General features: G+C 37.6%; 1 protein-coding gene across 7 annotated transcripts in view; it reads left to right on the top strand.

Annotated features, from left to right (window-relative positions):
- NECTIN3 (nectin cell adhesion molecule 3) overlaps positions 1-26,766 on the top strand; it is a 67,952-nt gene that overhangs the window by 15,957 nt on the left and 25,229 nt on the right. For 6 of the 7 annotated variants that reach the window (XM_030471704.1, XM_030471703.1, XM_030471702.1 and 3 more), the window contains exons 2-4: positions 12,695-13,033; positions 19,824-20,120; positions 22,062-22,179. In XM_030471704.1, the coding sequence (XP_030327564.1) occupies positions 12,695-13,033; positions 19,824-20,120; positions 22,062-22,179 (754 nt within the window). Of the gene's footprint in view, positions 1-11,974; positions 12,021-12,694; positions 13,034-19,823; positions 20,121-22,061; positions 22,180-26,766 lie in introns of those variants that run through there. The other variant, XM_030471706.1, reaches the window with a different exon arrangement.

The raw sequence follows: 26,766 nt of genomic DNA, 5'->3' as shown, positions 1-26,766 counted from the left end.
AGTTGCCTTGTATTTCTGTTAGTCTCTGTAATGGCAAGTTTATTATATGGTAGTGCTGAAAAAACAACCATGTAACTTGCAAGGGTAGTTGTTTGTTGGGCTTAGTGTGCATCTCTTGGAATACCAGCCCACATTTCTACAAGTTTGTGGCTAGGTGGGAGAGACTATGCTGCTATGTTAACTCCCTGATTTTGAAATGAAGCAGGAGTGATGGGCAGTAACTCTTCAGACTTGTAACATTTAATGTCTGATCCCACACCTCCAATTGTCCTCTTGTTTCTCTCTCTCTTTTCCAAAAAAAACCCAATGAAACAAACAAACAAAAAACCCCCACAACCAACCAACCAAACAAAAAACCCCTAATGATATTGTGATGGCATTGAATAGCATTAAATTACATTTGCAAAGAGGGAGTGGAGAGGTTTGGAGTCTGGAGAGAAGTTTGGTGGGATATTCATCTGACCAAACCTTCTGTTAGCAGTCACTGTGGCGAAAGGTCTCGCTGGGACCTTTTTCTGGAGAGAAGTCGTATGATGGAAGCTATAGTTCTGGGTAGTAGGATCTTGTCTATTGCATTTCCTGGAGTAGGAGATGCCTCAATTACACATAATTACTTGTTCCTGGTAGCAAGTTGGAATAAAGATGAATTGCACAGAGTTAAGGAAGGATGTTATCAAGCTGAGTGATGGAATAATGAAACAAGCTGACATATAGATAAATGCTCAGTGATGCCAATGATGTCCCCTTTATGAAGGGAAGGAGTAAATTTTATATATATTATTCATATTATATATTTGTATACTTAGAAACAGGGCCTTGAGTATGCAATAGTCAGTTCCAAGATGATTTTCTATGTTATCTTGGGGCGAACCAAGTGTCAAAGAATGGAACATGCTATGCTAATGTGTAAATGGGTTGTTCGTATGTTCTTCAAATAGTCTGGTTTTGGTCCCTTGATCATAAAAGCAAAACAAAATCTTAAGGTTGAAGTAGGTTCACTGGAGGACAGCAAGGGTCAAAAATATGAAAGTGGGCTTCCAGGTGAAGCCAGCTAAGACTTCTCAGTTGAGAAGAGAGCTGACTCCTTAGGAGAAGGGCAGGAGTGGGAGGAATATGGTGGGATGTGTGAACTAATGAGTGATATTGACAATGTGTATGCAGATTAAGTTTTACAGTGCAAAAATAGGTGTTCATCAGATGAAGCTAAAAGGAGGCAAGTTGCAATCAAAGAAGGTGCTTTTAGAACTGGTGGCAAGACTTGTGGCACTCCTTGCCAGAGGATGCCGTGGATGCAGAAAGCTTGTGAAGTCAATGGGAAATGGATCAGCACTTAAAAGTCAACTGAGGGCTAAGTTGACAGGTCAGATCAGGCTTAAAGAATCATAGAATGGTTAGGGTTGGAAAGGACCTTAAGATCATCTAGCTACAGCCTCCCTGCCATGGGCAGGGATGCCTCATCCTAAGCTGTGTTGCCCAAGGCTCTGTCTAACCTGACCTTGAACACTACCAGGGATGGAGCATTCACCGCTTCCTTGGGCAACCTGTTCCTCGCCACCCTCACAGTAAAGAACTAACTTACATCTAACCTGAACTTCCCCTGTTTAAGTTTAAGGCTTGGGACAGCTGAAACTATTAGGAGTGAATGTTTGTCCTGACAGACTCCCCCTGCACATTATTGCCTATATTTCTGTGTGTGACTACTCTTAGTAATTTTTTCCTTGGAGCACAAATCCTGACATCATGTGCTGCTAGGTTTCCAGTATATGTGGCATGCAGGGAAGGAATATCAATCTAGAACTGCCATAGTTTTAAAGCGTTTTATCTAAGTGTTATTGAAAGGTAAGGCTCTAGAGGTGGTATCAGTGATTAACATCCCACCCCATTCTACAGGAACTTAAATGTTCAGGTCACATATTTATTTTGTAGTCAAATATCTTTTGATGCCTTCCTTTCATCTGTATAGTCAGTCAGTTGTATAGGCAATCGTGCTCAAGTCGTGTGTGTCTTTGACTTAAGTGCTACTCTCACCTGAAGGAAGATCCTACAGTAAGCCGTGCCTCCACTGGATTGTTCTTCACTGGCACAGCTGAGCATCTTGCATACAATTCTGAATGTGGTAGAAAAATGTGATTTATAAAAGCTTGAATGCCTCACGCTTAGCTCTGAAGTTTGGATTGTGGACAAAGCTGTGTGGTCTTCTCAGTTTTATACTCTTAAGAGTAAAGACTACTATCTTTGCCAGAGGTCTTGCATGAAAGCAGCTGCACATAGAGGTGTGAACTAGGTAGCGTACTATTTTGAAGCACGTACTCTGTCGTGATATTATGTTGGCATCTGCTTTGAACTTAAAGCATTGTAATGCCAGTTGTGGAACAGCTCTGAAGAGCTGTCCTGGTTTTACCCAGAACAGTTATTTTTCTCCTTCCTAGTAGCTGGTGCAGTGCTGCGTTTTGGCTTTAGGCTGAGAACAATGCTGATAACACACCGATGTTTTAGTTGTTGCTAATTGAAACCTTTTAAGAATGAATCGATGTCCAGAAGATGGTAGGGTTTTGTGTAATGTACGTAACTGTCTCTTTGTATCATGAAAGGCAGTTGGTAGTAGGTGATGGGGCTGACTTAAAAGCAGATGTAGTTCTGTCTACTTGATTCATCGAAGGCAGAAAAGCTGAAGCGCTAGCTGACTAAAACTAAGTGATTAGGTGTTATTCTATCTCCTGAGTTACTTTTCTCAAAGCTCAAGGGTGTCTGTCATTTCTCCAACTCTTATTTGCAGCCAAGAATGCAAAAACTCATCTCTAAGGAGCGATTTGAGTATTTCACAGTGACTCAGTTGAGGACAAACTGATGTTAATAGAGATTTCATGAGACTTCATATATGTGGCTTTGAAGAGTTAAAAGCTTTTAAAAAAGTTATGACAAAAGCTGAATATGATGCTTGTGGGTCCAAATATAAGAAATAAGTAATAAAGAAGACTGATTACATGCTGTGAGCTGGCTGTCCATCTGAAGAAGAAAACCTTTACTGAAAAAGTAACTGGAAACGATACAAATAGAAGCAGCAAATGGTGAAAAACATTTGGTGAGAAAACAGCTACCTAATTGGACAGGTTGAATACAACATTCAAGTTAAACTCCAAACGCAGTAGACCTGAGGATGAAACAAGTAATTGAAAGTACCGTGTCTTAATAAGTAAATATGTGGTAGCTAAAAGCACTGGTGCTCTTAAACACAGATTGCCTGGTTTCATAATTTTTGAAGTACTACTAAGTGAGCATTAAAAATAAAATTAATTTGCCATCCTGGATTGCTGACTTAATTTCATTTTTATGTTTCTGGTAATTCTTTCATGTATAACTGTCAGTTCCTTGATTTGCAAAGCAAGTGAGGGTAGTCTTGAAACACAGGTGAAAAAAATGTGGATCAGCAGGTTGCTAGTAAGAGGACTTGGAATGAGATGTCTAAAAGCAATGTAGTCTGAAATAATCTCAGAGTAGTGAGGTCTGGGTGAACCCCAATGGTCATGAGAGAGCAAGTGATATAAGTGTATTGAATGGATTGTTGGAAATAAGCTCCTGAAAGGAGAGCTTGTAATTGAGTCAATCAGATGTGTATCATATCAACTAACAAGAATTTGAAGGAATACCAGATTATTACTGTGATAAAAATGTCTGATAATAATCTTACAGTAATTAGGCTGGGAAAATCCTTGAGAAGCAGATCATGTCTCTACCGCAGCGCAGGATTAGCTGAAGTTGGTTTGGGTGCTTGTTTTTTTTAAAAAGTAAACATCAAACCTTTCTGAAGGTCATGGAGGTTTACTGTTTTGACCAGGGTGTTCATTTGAGGAATTAACTTTCTGTAGCATCAAAGGTTTTCTTGATTTCAGTGGGTTTTGTTGTTGCTTGGCTTTTTTTGTTGCTTCAGCTTATCTCTTTCCTAATTTCCACTGGCATACTCGACAGTGCAGGCATTCTCTTTTTGCAGTATAAGTACTTCAGGACCTTTATTGGATTGCCTTCTTTGAGAACAACAGTCAGTTCTTCCAGTTGTTCCTTGTAGGTCATGTTTTCTGGGCCTTTGAGCACACTTTGTTTCAGACTCTAGATGGCTAATAACTGTAGTATGATGTTCAAGCTGAATAACTCCTGATGGAACCTCACTCATGTTAGCTAGAGCAGAGAGTTTACTTCTATATCTGCATATTCTGGAATAGCACTTTAAATTCTTGAAACATAATCACCATATACTTAGGTTTGCTGTAACTTCCAGAACAGTCTCAGCTCTCTTAACCAGCTATTTGACATCCTGTATCTGTGACTTACACTTGTTCCTGCTGACGACTATTCTAATTTGGCACAACTAGTACTTGACGTTTATTTCAGACTGACTGGGGGGAAAAAAAATTATGCTTTAATGTTATATAAATATAATGCTATATAAAGTTATGTATAACTTCAGTCTTTTTTTTTTTCCTATGTCTAAGGCAGTTGGTTGGCAGCCCTGCCAAGATACAGAACAGAAGCACAATGTTCCTTTTGACCTCCTGCTATATCTGTTAGATATTTTGGTTATGTGTTTAAACTGAATGACACATAGGGTGAGTTTAACCTTTTCCTATAGGTTGACTTGTCAGAACTATTGACTCATCTTTTGTGTTCCAAAAGATTTTGGATGCTGCCTGGAACTCCTTATCAAACTTTCCAATTAAAGGTTTGAGTTACATGAGCAACTGCTTTTTTTTAAAAATAATTTGCTTTTCTTTTAGTGTATCTATTGTTCTAGTACTTGGGTGTTTAAATTTATTTGGATGGGAATGTGAAGCGTTTTCTGGTGTTTAGGGAGAGGAAGTGGTGTATATTTCTATGGATAACTTTTGAGCTACTTGTTTATTCTTACTACTATTTTTTTGAGGGAGTAGGACTAAAGATGTTCTTCTCCAGTAATGCTTTAGAGCCTGACCCATTTGTTGGAAAAAGAGCACATCATCTTGCTTGTTTCCTTTTAGAGGGAGTGGGACTGGGAGATTTGTCTGCTTAAACTAAGGTTGGAATGTTCATTGCGGAAGAACTTCCAGCTGCCTCATAGCTTGCCTCACTTATTAGTTCAACATGTCTTGTAAACATCTGGATGCTTAGTTATGAGCATAAATGTGAATGTCTTTATTTGCTATGTGTTAACATACATAAAAGATGATGTAGGAGCGTGTAAAACAGACTAATGCTAATATGTTTTAAGTTGGAATTCTGGATGAAGTTTTAAAGTTCATGGAACTTTGTAAACATTCTTGGTGAGTGGTTAGATTTAAAGCTTTAACCTTATAAAATTGGCTTTCTAAGAGTGTCCTTCACAACTCAATTTGAATCATGAGCCTAACCTTTTTTTAAACATTCCTCTAGAGTCTTCGACTATTTAGTTTCTTGCTGCTTGATACTAAAGGTGTTTGCAGCATAATAGGAAGTGGAGTATGCAAAGGCACAGTCTTTGCACTATGTGAAGATAGTGAAACTGGAAGAGAAGCACCAGTTAACATGTAAAGAAAATGCCATTGTGAAATAATAGTGGGTTATAGCCATGCCTGACTTCACGTGTAGAGGTGTAGACCTTTTTTGAAGTTCCAAGTCATTACTTATATGAGTTGGGCTCAAGCTATGCTAGTGTTAAACTCTGAGTTTAACTACTTGTTTCTTTGACTTTGTATTGCTCTAGAGTAAAATAATGTTTCCTTGCTTTCTGTAATGAGAACGTCAGTCTTGCTGATAAGTGTTTATTGTGCCACTGTAGAGGTTTGCATACTTATCATCTTGACTCATTTGTATTGGGATGAGTGTGTTTTGTCCAGTACTGCATTATCTGGCCTTTCAGCAGGCAGTATGAATCTTCTCTCTGTAGGCTCTGGATGCTATCTTGTGAATGGTAGCTGTAGGTTCCCTCACAAATATCAGTATTCCTTGATATCTATCTATATATAGAGAGATAGATATACATGTTGTTTCAGCAGCTAGAGGAAGATAGACTGTCCCTTCCGTCAGCTGTGAGGAATGAAGGAGTTGAGTAATGTAAGCTTCTTGCAAGATGGTGTGTTATATAGTCAGTGCTACCCTTAGGAATAGTGGGTGGAGGTTCAAAATATCTTAAGAATTCTGCAGAACATCCTATGATAGCACTTAAGTGAGAATTTGAGTTTGATGTTTTGAGTAAAAGCTCCTGCTTCACCAACAGTTAAGTTTTGAGACAGTACTGACATCGAGACTGACCTTTTCATGTATTCCTAAACGCAACCAGTTCTTGTGGCTGGTGTCTTAGACTTCTTAAGGTTGCTTGAAAAAATCTACCTTTGTGCAACTTTTTTACAATTTTAAACTAGAAATCATGTTCCCCTTACTGTAGTCATTCTAAGCATGTAGGCTATAGTCACCTAGAGGAGAGCTGCTTGCATATTAGATAAGACTGGAAGCTGCTTTTGGTCCATTCATAGGTATAAAAAGTTAATATTCGGAAGTTAATGGATGGATTTCCAAGTGATGAATGTGCGTGAGCCACAGTAGTGATATATCAATGTAATGGGAGAAATCTAGGAAAATGTCATTATTTAAGCAATTGTTGTCGTAATGTTCTTAGTTTCCTTTTGGTATCAGGTGAAGTTGACCTCTGGATTCAAAGGCTTGAGTCCCTTGAACATTAATAAAATGAAAAAGCAGCCTGAAGTAGCTGGCAAATGCAGAGAAAGGCTGGGGATTTCAGTAGTCTCTGGTTCAGACTATTCGATTGCTATGCCTCATTTCACCAAATTTTTTTGCCTTCTGGTAGGCTTTCGTATGCATCTTATACTGTTGCGATAAACACTGAACAAGGTTATAAGAATTGTTTTTCTAAGATGGAAATAATGCACCTCAGGTTTGCTTTAAAAAAAGAGCGCCATGCAAGAAAGCAAACTTGATCTGAGTCTTGTAAATGTAGTGCTTATAGAAGCCAACCTCATTACATGTTTCTGCTCCCAGCCCACTTCTGTGAAAAAACTTCATGGGCAAACTAGCACTCCACTTTGAGCAAGGGTTGTGATGAAGCAGATCTTAGGTGAGAACACTAGGTTATAATGCTGTCTCTTTGATGAAAGTGCAGGTTTTTTCTCCAAGTACTTGCTTAACAATTCAAATTGGAAACTAGTGTTGAAGCATCTTGTACTAAATCTTGAATGTCTTCCATTCTTTGGTTCTGATCTTTTTTTGGACACAGTAATTTGATTGTGCTGTGGTAGTCAAAAGACACACACTGACTTCTTCCCCGTAATTTAAGGATATATTTTTATAAAGCCTCAAGTTAAGGTTTCAAACACTTAGTTTCTACAGTGTCCTTATGTGTTTCGATTTGTTAGCTAAAGCAAATCTGAAAATGCCACTAGAATGTGTGGCTGTGCTCTTGTCTCTCTTGCATTGCCACTTGTGATTGAGCACAGAGTGAGCCAATTCAGAAGGCTAAATCAGGAAGAAAACAAGTGAGTTCTTGTAGCTTGGGCTCTCTTAGGTACCTGATGAATGCTGATGCAGGAGGGCTGTAAGAATGAGTCTAAGCTTTCTGATGGCAGCTAAAATTAAACTGACCTAACAATAATGCTTAGCCTGGACTTAAGAATGTTTCCTGGGAAGTTGTGATGACATAGCAGTTTACTGTCACCAAAATGGGATGTTCTTGTTGCTTTGCTCTACGCTTGCTTGAAACTCTTCTTAGATCCCTCTGTTAATGTCTGCTAAGGCTAGACACACCCATGAATAACTTGCTGATGAAGGGAAAAACTTCATGTTTTCTGCTCTTCTGCAGTTTGGCTTTATTGTCCTGTGGAAACAGTTGACAGCTAGTACAAAATAGGTGGCTAGGAAGTGTCAGTGTGGTCTCTCTGTCTTGCCAGTGGTGTGCTGTTAAGCAGACCACAGTTCTATAGTAGATAACGGAATAGATTGCTTCTGTAATTAGCCTCGTGCATGGCTGTTCCATGTAGAAAAATCCCTAAATGTGCTCTTTATTACAACAACTAACAAGCCTGGAAGTGTGGAGAGTACTCTCTCATTTTGTAGCATGAGTACTTTGGTGTATTAAGAAGGTCATTATATTTTCAAGACTGCATATTTCCTTAGTATCTCTTTTCAGTTGGTGAGAAAAGCTTGATATCAGAAGCTGTTCAGGAGTAGTTTTTAATCATGGTCAGTATTTGATAGCTCCTAATTCTGTGGCTTTTAATGCTTGAAGTGAGTTGTAAGCATTTTCTATTGTTTGCTTACTCAGAAACTGCTTTCTGAGAGTTAAGTGGGAATGGTCACTGTCTTGCTGTCTTGCTGGTAAGATTCTTGCAGTGGTCTGAAACTGGAAAGCTAGTGAACACAATGTAAACTTGATAATTTTATTTGAAAAAATGATGAAATACTGGAGCTTATTTTGGAGAGGAAGTAGGAGGTGTCAGAACTCAAAGGCCAAAAACATGTTCCTCTTGAAGGTATTTGGCCAAAAATACTAGAACAAGAGGTTTATACTTTCCCTCCCTGCACACTCAAATGAGAACTCAGTGTTCAGCTTTTAATTTTTTTTTTTTTTATCCTGAGACTTTAAGTTGAGGTAGGACAGTCTTATGGTATTAAGTATGGCGTGGAGCCATGAATAGTAAATGACTTTTTTTTTTTTTTTTTTTTTCTTTAAATTTATCTCAGTTAAAATTGGAGATAGAGAGGAACTGTTGCAGTTTGAGAAACTGGTATGTGGCTTGTCAGTGTCTGCATGCAACTGTTACCTGTGATGTAGGTTGAAAGTCTTGTTAGTATACTTGCAAAGTATAACAAAAAAAAGACTGGAAAACTGGTGGGTCAAGTAGATCAACTAGGAGGAATATCCACTTTCTTAACTTCTGTTAGCTTTAGACATGAGGTAGTTCTGTGATAGACTTGAACACAAAGTATTACCAGCATGGATCAAATCACTGCGTGATCAAAAAACCAGTTAGTGCATAGGGACCAAGCTAAAACTGGAACAATCTAAAGGTACTGGATGTGACAATAATACCAGGCTGCATGTGGAACAGTACTGGATGATCTTTTGCTCATCCAAACAAGGTGAATCCCCTAGCTGTTGCCTGTGAAACATGAGCAGTAGTATGAACCCTTCCATTAAAGGAGGAAGTCTAGCTGACTGGTACAGACAAGGAGTTTTAAAACATTTGTACAGGCTGAATGATACAGTTAGGTTCAAAGCTATAAAATCAATGGGACTGGGTGCCGTATCATGATATGATACTGAATTATTGTAATCCTCCAATAAAAGTCATCTAATAGTGTCTTCAATTAAGTGGGTTATGCAAGAACCTCATTTCATGGTTCAAAGCCATGCTGGAACATGCAACCTGTCAGAGGTTGAGGAAATGAGAGCGAAGACATAAGCTATTTTTTGTGGTTCAAGTGAGCAAAAAGGGATAAAAGAGCCATAAAACCTTGGTCAAATTTAACGAAAAATGTAAGAAAACTTCATTATGCTGGGTTTGCATTGAAGTAACAAAATAAGATCTTGATTAGTAAGGGAATACAGATTGTTTCCTTAAGAGATGTTGAGAATGATGGTAAGCAAGGACTTCAATATTGTGAAAGTGCAAGCAAGGAAGGTCAGATTTCAGTATTAGATTTCAAGAAGAGGAGATCCAGGCTTTATTAAAAGAATAAACATGTCCTATTCATCAGTATCTTGGATCAGCTAAGGAGATGAATAATGTGGCCTTGAAGTGTCTTGTTCTTCAGCGTTTTGTGCATTGTAAGCCTCTAAAGGAGTACATGTATAGCTGTTAACTCATTATTCACATAACACCTTAGAGTAAAATATTGACTGAAGTGGAAGTCTCTGTCAAAGGAAATATCTATCTTAGTCCTGCGCCTTAGAGCCCTGAATATCAGCATGGTAATTAACCTGCTGGTTTGAACCGTTATCTTGCTTGCTTAGCAACCAAAAGAAGTTAGTTAAATAATAAGTGGCTGAAGATTAAAAACAGAGATGCTATTGCAAATTAAAGGTGTGGTTGTTCTCACTTGAGTGTTAGAATATTTTTAAAACTTTAAACACTTTGGAGTATGTATATACTGTTGTATAAACTATATGAATATGTAAGTTCAAGTTAAATGATTAGCTTAGATGAGTTGATTTTTTTTTTTTTTTTTTGGTGTATGTCTTTGGAGCTTGAACATGTTTCAGAAGATGAGATAAGCATTTAAAATGCAGTGTAATGATCTGTTGGCTCTACTTCCTTCACTGGAGAATGTCAATGAACAAGATGTAACTGATTAATGTTTTATAGCTGCAAGTGTGTATATGTATATAAATAGGTATATCCAAGGCCTGCTCAGTTCAGTCTGTGAATCTTGAAAGTAGCAGCAATAAAAAAGTTTGACTTCTGAAAATATTTGTGTGAGAACCTAATGGTTTCATGGTACAAATGAGCTGTTGAAAGTATTTCTTGGTGGAAAAAATGTTTTGTTTTCCTATCTTCAAAAAAGGGGTGTTAGTGGAGTATTGACTTCTCAAATGTGCTCTAGTCATCTTTATGTAGCTAAAGTCTCTAATTATTGGGAGTAGAGTTGTCAAAAAACCAAACAAAAAACCCACCAAACCAAACATTGAAAGGAAACAAACCAGCTTGTTTATTCTACTAATTAGGATAACATTGCAATTCAGTTTACCTTCTTAAAAGTCTGAGCAGCTTTTGTGTAAGTTTACTTGTAGGGCTTTTCTGAACGAAGTTTGTAGGAGTGGTATACAGCTGATCATTATGTTAATGTTCAGTACAGGTTAAGATTCAGTAGATTTAAATATTGCATGTTGTTGATTTCTGAACAGAAGTATGTTTTTCTTTACTTAAATGGTGTTACAGAATATGTATATTCTGAAATACTTTCCAGAAATGTAACTTGTGAGCATTAAGCTAGGACATAATAGTCAATTATTCTTTAAGAACACTCTACCTTAGGCTTATTAGGCTAAATGTAGCAGTGGCAAGTGGAGACAAAATTTGGGCAGAAATCTGCACATCTCAGTTAATGTGCAAATAGTTGCCCCCTTTCTAATGTCTGTCCCAACAATATGTATTATTAGTTCAAGAGGCATGAACAGACTGGACAAAATGTTCTTGCATTACTCATGGATTAGTCATGGTAGATATTGTCTATATAAAACTTAAGGTTTTTTAGCTATTTTTTCCCCCTCACCAGCCCCCTCTTAGTGACTGGTATATCAACAGTGTTGATATGAAGTTCTGGCTTAGTTTGATTTATTTGTGCAACTTAATGTTTGCATACTATTGACATTAGTCAGTAGATTGATACTGAAGAAATCCATAGCCAAATCTTTAAATCACTTGTTTGGGTGACTTCAGTGACTTTAGTTATGGTGTGAACATTGAAAAATCAATTGATAGGAAACAAAAAGCTTTTAACAATGGACTTACACATAAAGGCAGGTAGGGAATTATTTTTCCTGAACACATGGTTTCTCTTTTGTAGGAACTTGTTGGCTGAAAACACAGTTAATGTCTCAAGTTGAATGACCTTTTCATGTGTGTGAAAATGGGTCTACTAAAATTTAGTCTTGAATCCTACTCCATGGGTGAGCTTTCTCAGTAACAGCTTGAGTACTGATTTGATAACTAAAGAACCTAGTACTTAAAGCTTAGTACTTAGGCAGCTTACTCCAAGAGAAGGAGTGGTTTAAGTTGCTGGAGCATCTGTTTGGCAAAAGAAATTGTGAACTGGTGGTTTAATGAACTTCTTTGTCCTGGTGGATTTCCTTTCTTGAAAGGGAGGTGGTGTAAAATGCTGAGCTCAGAATGTAGTTACTACTGTGGAAAGTATTCTAGGTATTAAATGGAGTTGTACAGAATCTTAAGCAAACACTTGACTATACCTACTCTTGCCTATTTACTGTGTAAATACAAAGAGAAGTTCTGGTTTGAAGACACCGCACTACAGTATGGCAGAAGGATTGCATATGTGCGATGGTACATATCTTTATTGGAAACTAGGATACTGAAACTAAAATTGAATTCTTAGATTGACTGTCACTATTAAGATGGAGTAGTTTGTGGGGTTTTGCCTTTTTTTTTCACTGTTTGTTTGCTTTTTAACTAGTTACTGGTATGGTAAGTGGTAGATGTTTCACTTGTGCATTTCTCCTTCAGTTATCTTTATTAGGAATCATATCTTTTGAAAGTGTAGTAATTTAAATTAAATTTTTACCTGATGCTCTGGATCAGCAGTTAGACTGCTGAAGTACCATGTCTGATTACTGGTTGGTTTGGTGGTGGTTTGTTGTGGGTTTTTTTTTTTTTTTTTTCCCTTGGTTGTTTTTTCAGTAGATTTGATTACACGCACTGCTCATATCTAGTTAAATTCCCAAAAGACTGATACACCAGTTACACAATTGTCAGGTCATTTTTATAAAAAGTTGTATATTAGTGATAGTATTCTCTGAAGAATGGTTCATTTGCTGTTTCTGCTTAAAGCACACTTTTGTAATGTTTCCACACTGCTGTGAATCAGCTAGAATACGGTTATTCAGAACAGAGTATGAATTCCTTTTGAAAAAGGCAAGGCAATTACTGAAGAAGGCTTAATGTGAAGACTCAGAGGCATAACCTTCTTGTGTAGCAACTAATAATTCTTTTGTTTTTAGGTGCCTTAGCTGGACCAATTGTTGATCCACATGTGACAGCAGTTTGGGGGAAGAAGGTTGCACTGAAATGCATTATTGATGTAAACGAAACAATAGCACAAGTTTCTTGGGAGAAGATACATGGTAAAAGTTCACAGACTATTGCTGTTCATCATCCTGAATATGGAATATCTGTTCAAGGAGAATACCAAGGAAGAGTGTCATTTAAAAACTATTCACTTACTGATGCAACAATCATCTTAAAAAATGTAAGCTTTTCTGATGCAGGAGAATATATTTGCAAGGCAGTTACATTCCCACTTGGAAATACGCAGTCATCAACAACTGTAACAGTACTAGGTAAGTCAACCTCTTTATGGAATGAGATGAAATTAATAGCACAAAATTGTTAATGAACCTTAAGCGGTATTTTACCTTTTAACCCAGTATCAATACAAAAAACGTATTTGCCAGTCTTGCATAACAGGTGTCTTGGTATTGTTACTAACACCATTAAGGGGACTTCTTTTGGCCCTTGCTGCTTTAGAACTTGATCTTTGATTGTCCAGATATTAAAAATAAATAAGCAGTTCCTATTTAGGCATTGTTCTAATCTAAACATTTAGGCAGTGCTTTAGAACTTAGACTTGGCAGTGCTGATATTAGGGACCTGTGTGTATGTGTTCTGAGAAGCTGCCAAACGCAGCTTCAGCTACCACCTTGGCTAAATTCCCTCATAAATGTGTTGCTAATATGATAAGCTAATGTAGCTGCTTGGGGCTGGTGATGTAAACTGTTCTTTGCACAGTGTAAATGTAAAGTAAAACTGCCTAGTCTACTACTGGGAGTTACGGCAATAAAGAGGCAGTTTAAACCCTTGACCGGTTGTGGGTAGTCATGATGTGAAGCTTATATAAACTCAGTTTTTCACTTAAACTAATTTTGTTTATCTTGTTGAGGGTTCAGTATTGCTGTCATAAAGGACTAGTACTGAAGCACAGGTAGATTTAGGTGGTAGTGCAGCATGAGGTAAAATGATTACTCTGTCTGAAACTTGAAAATCTATTGATAACTCACCCTCTCCTTACAGTATTATACCTTCTTATAATAGAGTAAGTTACTTGCAGTGGAAACACAAGTAGTCAGGTGATATTTTCTACAGCTGAGGTGGTCCTCAGTGACTCTATTTTTGTAAACTAACCTGCTTTTTAGTATCTTCTTGGTCTTAGATCTCTGATTTCCACAGTAGTAGAACAGTGTGAGATTAATCAGATGGCTACAGCACAGTACATAAACTGGTTTTCACCACAAGGTGGGGCAAAATAGATGCATCAAAGCAAGTGGCTTAATCCAATTTGAAACAAGTAACTTGACCAAAGAAGTTCTATGTGATCTACTAAGCATGTATCCTGATAGTCGTCTTTTCCATATGTCTTACATCTGTACTGCAAATGGCTATGTCAGAGGCTATTGTAGCAGTCTTTTGACTTAAGGTTTCAGCTGCTGTGCTTTATCAACATACAGTGGGAGGTTCTTACTGCTTTCTCTCATCTCTTCCAGCCAGTTCCTATTTCTAAGTTTTTTGTTGGGTTTTTTTTTCATATCACATTAGTAGGTATGTCCTTTTTGCTCTGCAAATTTTAGGTTTATGGAGAACCTGAGGAGGAATTTGGAAAACAAATATATGGCCTGTGTGTTATTCTACATGTGAAAAGGTTGAAGGACCACAAGTTGTTTGATAAGATATCTATTAAAAGCAATTGCAGTTTGAATAGATAAAGTAGTATGTCACGCATATGGTGGTCCTAGTCATAGAGGTTTTTTCATAGTGGATGTAGATGGTTGCTGATAGTTGTAAGCCTCCCAGTGACTTGGTATCAACCTCTGAATTGCAAAACCCAACTGCTACTTGCAAAGATGCCTTACCATCATAGCAGCTAGTTGGCTTGCATGGGTATAACTGAGTAGCCAACCCACTGTTGGACTTCACTGTGTTTAATGGCTTTGGCAGCACATTTTTTTGTCCTTCTGAAAACTTTTTTGCTACACTGACATGTAGACTTACACAGTAAAAATACTGGGGAAGTAATGGTTTTCAGAATATGCATGTAACTGAGTAATTTTTGAGCTTTTCTGGCCTGAGCTCAGCAGTCTAAAGGCATGGAATAGCTCCAAACAAAACTTAAAACCTGATGTAACTTAAAATCAACTCTATTCTGACTGCTTTCTCCCACTGTTCTAAAAAACTCTCCCTTAAGTGAAAGAAGAAGAGTTTATGTGTTAGGGCTGAAACTGCTTCCAGCCCAAGCAGCATTGCCTTTTTTTGTAGTCCCTGTCCCTATTTAGCGAAGAATATGTTTCCTTCCTATGTGTAATAGACATAGTTAATTATGCTTGTACACCTCAGGGCAGAGACACTGAAGACAAATGGAGGGAAAAAAATATCTACAGAGTAAAATGTTCTGTATTTTGCCACAGTACACTGATTGCTTAAGACCATATTTAGAACCTCTGTCTTATGCTACTTAAGCACCCTCGTTTGGTGACTTTGCTACTCCTAGTTTGCTTCATGTAGTGCTTCCTGTTTTTTTAATGAAAAGCACCGTTAAAGATGTTAAGACAGTTAAAATATTAAAAATCTTTTTGCGTCGAACAGATGTATTGATCTTGTCTAAAACTTTGGCTCTTAAAACTTACCTTGTTAAATGAGGGCAAAAAATCACAAAGAATTTTATGCCAAGCTGTTTCTCAAGATGCTAAAATGGCTGAAATGGTGTTTGAAGGCAGAAGAGATGGTGTGTGACAGGGTAGCTTGCAGAGCTAATGTAATTTTTATGTTACTAGTTTGAGCGCTTTACATGAGTGTTTTAAATACTTGGTTCAGTTTGACTCCACTGTGTTGCTAAGCTAGATTTCTCAGTGAGGGTATTGATAAAGTAGACCTTGTTCTGCAGACTAGCTCTTAGCAGTGCTACAAGTGAAGAATGAGCCGCACAGATGAGAATGTCAAAGTGTAGGTCTGTCACCATGAACAGATTCTAGACACACTAATGTAGAAATTCTTACAATAAAGAATTGAAGATGAATATCAGTATAGAAAAAGCATACTTTCAGTTCTGATGAAGTAATGGTGTTTGAAAAATGCTAGTTGATTAAATGTATACACTTTTTATGTACAATACTCAGGGCCAAAATACCAAGTAGATAACAAATTAGTGAACTGACTGGTCTTACAAAAAGGAAACAAACCAAAGTCCATAATAAAGCATTAATTAGTGGGCTGGATAAGTTATACAGAAATATAAAGTTGCTGGTTTGAGGGGAAAAGAAACAAAGTAGAAATACTGGTTTGGAAAGAAGTTACTCAAGTAAATGTCACCTATGATGAAGAAGGGACTGACAATTCCCAGTGTCATGCTGTTGCCAAGGAATTAGTGAATTTAATGGTAAGTGGAAATAATACTGTTTGTGTTGTAATCCTGCCAGTTTCATCCAGACCTCCTGTGCACAATGGCAGAAGAAAATTAGTTCTAAAACTAACAGGCAGTTGAAAAAGGCTTATGAAGTATTTAAAACCACAGAGAAACTTTAAGGCCTGGAAACTTAATGCAGCAGGATTTAAGGCTCTTGCTTTTCTGGATACTTTATTTTATTTTTCTATAAAGAAGTACAAGGACTTGAGCAACAAGAGATCTCTGTGCATGTGAATGAAAGGCAAATCTAGAGTAAATAGGGTTAAATTCGATAGTGGTCATGAATCAGTAAAAGGGCTAGCACAGATGTGCAAATTAGTTGAGGCTTCCTAAATAACTGCACATCTATTGTTTGGTTATTTAAAGGGGTTGGGGGAAACCAGCACTGCCCTTGAACTCTTACGTTGTGGAAGCAGGTCCCTTCTGATTTTGGATCTTTGTGGGATTGGGTGGCTTCGTTTCCCAGACTAAGCATCGTCCCCACCATCTTTTTCATTTGACCAGAATAGAGCATAATGCTTCTACTGGTGAAGCAGGTTCTTTAATGCTTTCCCAAACTTCATGTGTCTTCTACCACCACCACTTTGATCTGTGAAAGTCTGTAGGGCACACTTCAGTTATACTTTGGGGGAGAAAAAAAGAAAAGCCAGCCAAAAATCCACCAAGAAAACCCTCCAAACTGCACTCTTTGGGTAATCTTTTTTCCAAGTTGAAAAAGTAAAACTTTTGCATTGTGAGAGGTGAGACACCGGTGGCCCCTTGTTATTAGGGATTCATTCACTAGATACTTATCTTAATTGGTGAGTGAAACAGCCGGAAAGACTAGAAATAACTAGCTGGGGTTTTGCTTCAGTAGCTGGGACAAAGTAGTACTGAATAGACTATAGAAAGAAGAATCATAATAGCAGTTGATTGTTACTTCTTAGTATGTGGCTATTTGATTATCTTCTAGTGGGTGCGCAGTCTAAGAATCATGATTTATAGGAATGTGTGACAGTGGAAGCCTAACCATTTGTGAAGTATAAAAGAAATAAAACACCAAAACACATTGGACTGGGAATAAGCATATTATGAAATGGAGTAGTTTTGAATAATTCAGTTTTGTGTCTTTCTGACAAGTATAAAACTAAGAATTACACAATGAACTGGAAGTGGCCAATCTCACGAACTTCAGATACCACTTGAGAAAACAAAGTAGGCTTTTTTCCTAATACTTAAGAAAATAAGTAGATTTTCAGAAGAAAATCTTAGGAGAAATTAGGCTTTTAAATGAGTTTATATCCTGTTCTCTGGCTACTATTAATGCTTTTAGAAAAAAACGTCTTCAAGTATGGTAAGTGAAGCAGCATACTGAGTAGTCTGCCTTGGGTCTGGAGATCTCTGCTACCTTAGTTAAGACTTCTTGTTGCCTTATGGGTCCCTTCATAAAGGGGTAGGGGAAAAAATTTGGAATAGTATACTTCTGTTGGGGGGTTTTTGTTGTTTGGTTGGTTCATTTTTAATTAAAGGAAAAAATATATGAAACTTTATTTCCAGCTGAAGTGATTTAGGTTTATAAGTTCTGGCTTGAAAAGGTAATGGTACTGTTAGTTTTAACTGATTTCACTGTTATGGAGGTCTTGGGGGGGTGGGGGGAGAGGGATATATCAAAAATTTGCATCTTTATGCTTGTAAGACACAGTATAAATTTGGGTGCTTCTGCATCTTGAAAGCTATTGAAGAAGCTATTGAAAAGGTTACTAGTGATTTGGGGGGAACAAGGCAGTAATGTTTATGTTGAATCAGGGAAAACAAATTGTGGGTCAAATTACGAAGCTGTATAATATCAAGTTCTCCACACTAGGTTCTAAAGGCTTTTTTTCAATTGATAGAATGCTTCATATGTACATCAGATTAAATATTGAAGCTTATTGCAGAAAGGCTTAGTTGTTGCTAGCAGGGAATAAAGTTTTGAAAGAAGTTCTGTTAGAGATGTCTCAGATCTAGAAGAGTAAATGTAGAACTTTGTAGAAAAACCCTGCTGTTGGTTTATTTACAGTAAGGTCACTAACAAATCACAGAGGGTAGGGATTCAGAGAAACAAAGCAGAAGATAATCCACACTCAGTATCTGCTTTACCAACCTTCAGTTTGCTAATGAGGTATATTCTTTAAATGCTTCTAAGCATAGAGCAGAAACCACTTATTTTCATAAGGGTATCCATTTAGCAGTTGCCTTTCCTTTTAGTGAGCAAATAATAAACAACCTTCTTCAGACATGAGCAATGTTCAGAAACTGAGCAGAAAACAACCAGAAAGTGATTCTGGCACTGAATTCACTCAAGCTGAAAATATTTGTTGCAGAGTTACCTCTTGAAAGTATAGGTAGTTGAAGTATGTTCCCAGGTGTTATGAACTCTAATCCATTTCAAGATTTCAGCTTCTTGGAAAAAAATCTATGAACTAAACTTCTCATTATATGATACTGAAAGCCACAGAAGTTGCAAGAGTTGTCTGATTTGTAATTAGTAGGGGCTGGTCCACTGAGGTGGACTCTGAAGCATTATGGTATGTAGTGATGATTTCACTTCAGAAGACTCAGCCTTCTTAAATCAAAACACAAGGATCATGTAATAGGCTGGTATGCTACTGGGGAACATATATCTTCTAATACTTATTATAGAAATGGGCCATCCTTGGTTTGTATCTGGAGCACCACAGGCTATTTCTGACTTAGGCTGCAACTGTGGATGGCTTGTACAGGGCTGAAACAGATTTCTTATTCAAGGAGGAATCTTTTTTTAAAGAAGCTTTTCATTCTATGGCCCTTGGCAGCAGACTTGTACATCAGCAATTCAACTTTCCTTTTAGAAGAAATTGTGTTCTCTAAGCCCCCAGAATTTTGGGGTGAGCAATGGGTTTACAAGGGGGTCAGATCCTTCTCTTGAGTCTTGGATACAAGTGTTAAGTTCAAATTTTTTGCTTCTCTAGGGATTCATTTACAAGAATGTACATATATAGACAGGAATATATATATTTATATATAGAAAAAACTTATTTGTATTTCAAAACCATACGAATTTTATGGTTTGTGTCTAATCTGTATATTTATTTGTATGTATTTGATTTTATTTATATGTGTATATATAATACTTTTTTAGATGTTAAATGTCCTTTTCAGCATGGAATCGATTTATATTGTTGTACTGATCATCAGAAACTTAAATTCTTAATGTCAGGTGTTACTTAATTCAGTGTTTTAGCTTTGAAATGACCCAAACTGATAGTAAAGATTAATACCTAAAATGCAGCAGAATCTAAGCTTTTGCTTTCTTTTTTTGCCCCCCCCCCCTTTTTTTAAATCACAATATAGCTTCAACCTAATATCTTAAGCTGTCATCAGACACTACAACCAAAGCACTGTAGCTGGCATTTTGAACCTAACCATGTTGGAATTCCCTGTCAGTGCGTTATCTGTAGTGAATGAGCAACATGAAACTTTTAATGTGGACAAAGGTGAACCATATCAGCAGGCCAAAGCTTTATAGAGTTATCTCTGATATATGACATGATCTTACTTCTAGGATATCTGATTAGCGTGGGCTTTTGCAAATGGATTAGATTTATCTAACTCTTTGCATAGCAACATTTTAAAAGATGTGGAGTCTTGTTTAATTTTCCTGTTTTTCCCCTCCCTAGTTGAACCTGTTGTGAGCTTAACGAAAGGACCAAACCCTCTAATAGATGGTGCAAATAGGACAGTAGCAGCCACTTGTACAGCAGCCACTGGAAAACCTGCTGCAGAGATTGACTGGGAAGGAGGTCTTGGTGAAATGGAATCCAGCTCTACTTTGTTTCCAAATGAAACGGTGACAGTTGTAAGTCAGTACATGATTGTCCCTACAAGATTTGCAAGAGGAAGACGTATAACTTGTGTTGTAAGGCACCCTGCTTTGGAAAAAGAGATAAGATACCCTCAAGTGTTGGACATACAATGTAAGTATTCTCTAAGGTAATTACTGCTTGGTTTATATGTTATAACCACCTTTTTTATTGCTGTATGCCTTCTACAGAAGGAGATGAGCACTTAATACAAGGCAAGAAAAAAAAAGGAAATTAAAACTGTATAGAAAAGCAGGTGGTAAGGTCAGGTAGGAGTAGAAGCCTAGGGTCTGTATATTAAGGAAAAAAAAATCTAGCCACAAAGATGGAATACCATTGTTTCTACTGTTTGTTTTGGGTATTGGCTGAAGGGTAAACAATTCACATTTATATTTAACATTGAAAAGATTACGGACAAAATAACAAACTCAGTTGATCTGTCAACTGCTCATAATGCCTTACAGTTTGAGCAGTACTAAAACAGAATTCTAATGAAGACTGACCTTTGAGATAAGTTGAGAGTAGGTCTTATGGGGGTCAGTAAGTTATTTTCAAACTGCTAAGCTTTTTCCACTCTAATTTGCATAAGGAAACAAGAACATAATGTATACATTCCTAACACTTGTTATTCAGCTTCAGATTGCTCATGTAATTCAAACCCATACCAGCCTGGTTTAACCAATCTGTGGCTTTAAAACACATGAATACAAAGTTAGCTAAAACCAGTTAAGACAAATAAGCTTTAAGCATGTGATCTGGTTTTTGTTAGACAATGCTTATGTGACCAAAGCAACCTATTTACAATTTCTTCCTTCTTGGTATCTCATCTCAGCTGTGTGCTGCTTTAAAATCATTAACTCACAGAAGTCTGTCACTTCAATTAGAAGAAATGTAGTGGCTGGAAAAAAGTCAACTTTGCTGTTTTGGTTTGACTAGAATCTCTTGTGGGTTTGGGGTTTTTCTGTTGGTTAAAGAATCACTTATTTGGGTATAAAATAGTGAGTAGTGCTGATTGAGTTTTCAGTGTTGAAATGAAGTTTTAGATTGGAGTGCCATTGATACAGAAATGGAAGCAAAGATTGTTTGTTCCCATTATTGTCTCAAACTGAATAAAAGAATCAAGTTCCATATTTAAAGTGAAATGAGGGGGCAGGTTGGTCTTAAACTTACTTTTGTCTGAAATGAGTGCTAAAGCATGTTTCAGAACTTCTGACAGAATTGTATAGTCAGCAACAAAGCAGTGAGAAGCAGAGATTATATGTCTTTGTTCTGTAGTCTTCCTTCAGTCCCTCCCTTATCCTTACAGATTTTACAACTACTCTATCTCTGCATAGGAGATTATGCCAGATCACAGTGGTAGTTCTGTTCTCTAAGTTCTGAACCATAGAGTGTTTCAGCTAGGTGTCTCAGGCTTATCTGAAGTGGTTTTCTTGCTTTTTAGAGCCATAACATAATTCTACATTATGGTGCCAGTGGATAACTGTTAACCTTTTTAACTGGCATCTGTGAACTTTTTGATGATTTCCTAATTACCTGGCTTCTCAAAATGCGATTCTGATCCTTTGCTGTATCTTGTTAGGGAGAAGTAGCTCTAAATTACCACTCCTCACTTCCAAAAAAACCCACAGTAAACTGATTCTTCTGAAGTCCTCTCACTTCCCCAAAGTGCTGCATGTTTGTGGAAAACACAGCTGGGCAGTTGCACAGATTAAAACAATTTACTGTTCCCTGTCTATTCCACTGCTGCATACTGTGCCATAGTTTGGAGCAGTGTTGATGTTCTCTGTGTGTTTTGTTGTTGTTGGCTTTCAAATAAAAAAAAAAAAAAAACCACAAACCCCCCCCAAAACCCCAAAAAACTCCACAAAAACCAAACAAAATAAAAACAAACAAACAAAAACCTGTCAAAAAAACAACCGAACCACCTCTCAACAAACAAAATGACCAAAACTAAAACCTTTTGCTCTTCTGCTCCACTGGGCTGATCATAATATGCAGTTCATGTTTAATGAAAATACTGTGATTGTTAATAGGTTAAATCTTTCATTTTGTCAGATGCCCCAGAAGTTTCAGTAACTGGCTATGATGGGAACTGGTTCATTGGAAGAGAGAACGTTCAGCTCAGATGTAATGCTGATGCAAATCCATTACCTATGGAATTTATGTGGACCAGGTAAATATCTATAAAAAAGGGCTTGCCACATGATTGAAGTGGTATAATCTTTTAGCTTAGAGTAAACACCTGTTTTGAGAACAAGAAGTATCTGACTTGTATCTGACTTGATTTTGTAATGGTGTTATCAAGCCTTTTAAAAGGATGCAAGATGTGTATGTGTATGTATCAATATGGGTGAGTGGATATCTTTTAAATTTACAAGCCTGAACAGTTTGTCATTACTGTCAGGATAAAATCTTTTGTAGTTACTTAATAAAGTAGACTAAACGGTTCATGTTGCAGTATAGAGCGCAACACCCAACAGACCTAGTAGGAATCCAATTATTAATAATTCTTTTTAATTATCACTTAAAGTAGATTGTAAATACTTCAACAGATGACTTTGTATCTACATTTTAAAATCTGGAAATTAGAGTTGAGATGGCAAATACTGCTTGCTTAATTATAGAACTTGTCATGTCTTTCAAAACTGCTCAAGCAGTTGCCAAGACAGATAAATGTGTTGCTTTGCGTAGTGATGGAAACGAGGTATTGAACATGTCTCAAGTTTAAAAAAAAAAAAAAAAAAAAAAAAAAAAAACCAAAAAAACACAAGAGCGACATTTCATGAATATATGGATTGGGTTTGTCCTACTCTTAAATTTACTGCTTTGCTTCTGCAACCATGGATGTAATTTGGGCGAGACAGAGAAAGACAATAAAAGCAAGTTTAGATCAAAATCTGTCCTGTGAAGAAGAAAAAAATCAAATATCCCCAAGGTATTTTAAATTGATTTGTTGCATGTAGAAACACAGGAAATAAGTTTCCTAAGGACAGTTAAGCTGTGTTGCAGTCCTTCTGTTGATAAAAATCACAGGAATATTTGCTGATGTGAAGCTGTAATTCATTTCCCTACCTTCTCAATGGTAGATATAATTTAGTGTATAGGAACAGTAGTCATAATGTGGTTTACAAATGTTGTATTGATAAGTATGGGATTGCTTAATGGCAGTTTCACAGGAAAACAAAACAACTGACTCCATCCTAAAAGCAGCCATTGAAATCTTAAATCAGTTGCAGCTAACTCTAGCCAGAATGGCATGGCTGTGCTAAAGTAGGTTTAGTAAAATGTATGCTTTACCTATGTGCTACGGTAAGCTGCCATCCCCATTCTGTCCTTAGCTCAAAATCAGTGTGATGAGAGATCTCTACACACAATAATTCCTAGGTTTAAAAAAGCATGCAGGAGTACCACTTGTTTCTTCAGATGATCTGGGTTCTCAGTTCTCAGATTTGAATTTGAGATGTATGTAAGGACTAATCAATGCAACCTGTTTCCAATTTTGGAAGAAATACACATTTAAACATATTTAAAGCACTTCAAGCTTTAGAGATCACTTTTAAACTTTCTAAGGTTAAAAGTGAATCAGCTTTTACAAGAAAGCTTAATTTTCTGGGGAAAAAAAGAAACTTGTGTACCTTTTTTGTCTGTCAAATGACAAAAACCATCCAAGAAGCAGTAATACTGGGGAATGATAAACTTTGAGGGGAAAAATACTATGCAAAGAAGGATAGCATGAATGTTTAAGGAAATGGAAACTAGCTGTATTGAAATTGTGTGCTATCTTACTGGTTTCAAATTATAGTAGCTTCTAGAACTACCACACCAAAAAAAAAATATCTGTATCCACTGGAAGCAAAGGTGACATTGTATTTGCTAGGATAGTAATATTTTCATGGTCAATAATATTTTAAAAATGTTGACTGTGTGAGAACTTGAATAGAATAGAGCTTGCAAACCAATTGACTATTTGGTAATGTTTTTTGAAATAAATACTTCTGGTACTATGAATTATGAAGTATATGCTTAATCACTTTCATCAACTTTATACAGCTGAAGTAATTCTGGGCAGTAATCACTGTCAGCAAAGCAGCGGGAATATTGCCTTGAACCTACATTGGTTCATCATGTTTACTGTTAACTGTGAGGGTTTATTTTCCATTTGAGTACCTATTTGAAAGTGTCAAGTGGCTTTTTCATTTGATACTACTTAAAATCATGCTTGCTAAATGCTTCCAAGATGCTGAGACATGGGGATCACATTTTTTAATACTGACTTAAGCCTGCTTAGCTGTTAATAGATATTTAAATTAAAGCAAAATGGGATGCAATGACATGAAATTACACAGGTGTTTAATGGGCAGTTGGCAGTTCTATTAACATAGTTCCAATGCCTTTGCCCATCCCCTTTCTCTGTTGTGTTAACACAGTTGTTACTGCAGTCACATGCAGAATGCCATAGGAACATTACAGGTTTGGAAGAGCCAGTTGATTGGAAACAAGATTTTTCTTTTTTTTTTTTTTTTTTTTATTTCCCCCTCCCCCCCCCCAAACAGTTGTTTCCCCAAATACATGACCAAGCACCAAATTTGGTTTCACTGACATAATTTAGGTGAAAAATTATGGGGGATGAGAAAAGGCAGGTTGAGAGGGAAGGAACTGCTTGAACTTAGGCTTAGAAATCCTAGTCAATGTCCTGTAAATGAAGTGTGTACTGACAGAAATTGTAGAATCATTGTGGAATACCAGGTTGGAAAGGTACCTCAAAATTCATCTGGTCTAACCTTTCTTTTGCAAAAACACAGTCTAGACAAGATGACCCAGCACCTTGTCCAGATGATTCTTACAAGTATCCAACTTTGGGGAAACCACCACTTCCCTAGGGAGATTGTTCCAGTAGTTGAATCTTCTCATTGTGAAAGATTCTCCTGTGTCTAACTGGAATCTCCCCAGTAGTAACTTGTACTCATTAGCCCTTGTCTTTTCCATGTGACTCCTTTTTCACTCATACTGAGCTTGCTGTCTACCAGGACCCCCAGGTCCCTTCCCACAGAGTGCTGCCCAGGTGAACAGATCCCAGCCTGTGCTGCATGATTGGATTGTGTAGCCAGGTGCCAGACCTTACACTTGTCCTGTTGAACTTCATAATGTTTTTGTTAGCCCACTCTTCCAGCCTATCCAGGTCATCTTGCAGGGCGGCTCTCCCTTCCCAAGTGTCCATTTCCCCACTCGGTTTGGTATCATCAGCAAACTTACTTAGGGTACATTTGAGCCTATCTTCCAGATCACTCATGAAGACATTGAAAAGGGTTTGGCCCAATATCGATCCCCGGTGGACCCCACTAGTGACAGGTCACCAGCTGTAAAAGGAGCCATTCACCACCACCCTCTGGGAGCAGTCTGTCAGCCAGTTCCCCACCCACTGCACTGACCAATTGTCCAGACCATAACACATCAGTTTTTCTATGAGGAGGCTGTGGGAAATGACAAGCTTTGGAGAAATCAGGTTACTTTGTCATAGAAGGTGATCAGGTTTGTCAAGCACAATTTGGCCTTGATGAGTCTATGCTGGCTTTTCCCAATCACATGGGTGATTTGACTTATGAGAGTCCCTGGGAGGATTTGCTCCATAACTTTCCCAGGGACTGAAGTAAGAGTGATGGGCCTATGATTTCCCAGATCCTTGTTTAAGCCCTTCTTGTAGATGGGGTTGACATTTGCCACCTTCTAGTCTTCTGGAATGTCCCCAGTCTCCACAACTTCTCAAAGATTAGGGAGAGTGGTCTCACAATGACATCAGCCAGTTCTTGTAACACCCTTGGGTGAATATTGTCAGGACTCATAGATTTGTAGGGGTCAAGCTACTGTAATAGTTTATATAACATCTATTCCTTCACTGATGGTGGGCTTGTGGGGTTTTTTTGGATTTTTGTTGCCAAGCCCTGGGGCCCAGCAGAGCTGGTAAAGACAGAGGTTAGGAAAGTGTTGAGAACCACTCTGCCTTCTCATTGTTGGTCACTATCTTCTGCTTAACAGGAGGCCAATAATTTCTTTGTTTCTGCTTGTTCACATACCGGAAGGACCCTTTCTTGTAGTTTTTGACATCTCGTGCCAGTTTCAGTTCAGGCTGAGCTTTTCCTTTCCTAACTGCTTTTCTAACCCTGGCAATGCCCTCTCTCAATGGTTATTCATATTCTTTTCCATTTCTGGTATGTTTCTCTTTTGGATTTGAGGAGACTCAGAAGCTCACACTTAATCCAAGGAGTTCTCTTGCTCTACCTGTGATGAACTGGTTTTGTGCTTCCAGGAGAGCGTTCTTGAAAAATCTTCCAACATTCCCTAACTCTCTTATCCTTCTTGGAAGTTTACCATGGAATCCCTTCCAGTTGAGGTCTGAGTGAGCTTAAGTTAGCTCTTCTAAAATCTTCATCTTGGTACTAACCAGCCGGATCCCAAACTCCACAGTTTTGTGATCACTATAGTCAGGGTTATCACTAGCCAACGTATTACAAAGCAGATTTTCTTGACTTGTGAGTAGCAAGTCCGGCAGGGCCTCATTCCTGGTTGGCACATCTAATGTCTGCGTGAGGAACAGTCCTTCCTGCATATTCGTTGTGATAGCTAAACTGAATGCAAAAGAGCAGGCATATAATTCTGAGAGCACAGTCGAAGTGCTTCTTAGTTTGATTCTTACTTTTAGAGCTTGAGTTGGGTTGTCCATTCAAGTTCTTCTGAGATAGTGTTTTCTTAGCTGTAGTAGCGT

Source organism: Strigops habroptila, chromosome 2, assembly GCF_004027225.2.
Source record: "Strigops habroptila isolate Jane chromosome 2, bStrHab1.2.pri, whole genome shotgun sequence".
In the NCBI taxonomy this organism is placed as follows: Eukaryota; Metazoa; Chordata; class Aves; order Psittaciformes; family Psittacidae; genus Strigops; species Strigops habroptila.
The sequence above is the reverse complement of the archived record's forward strand: the minus strand, read 5'-3'. Positions and strand labels throughout refer to the sequence as shown.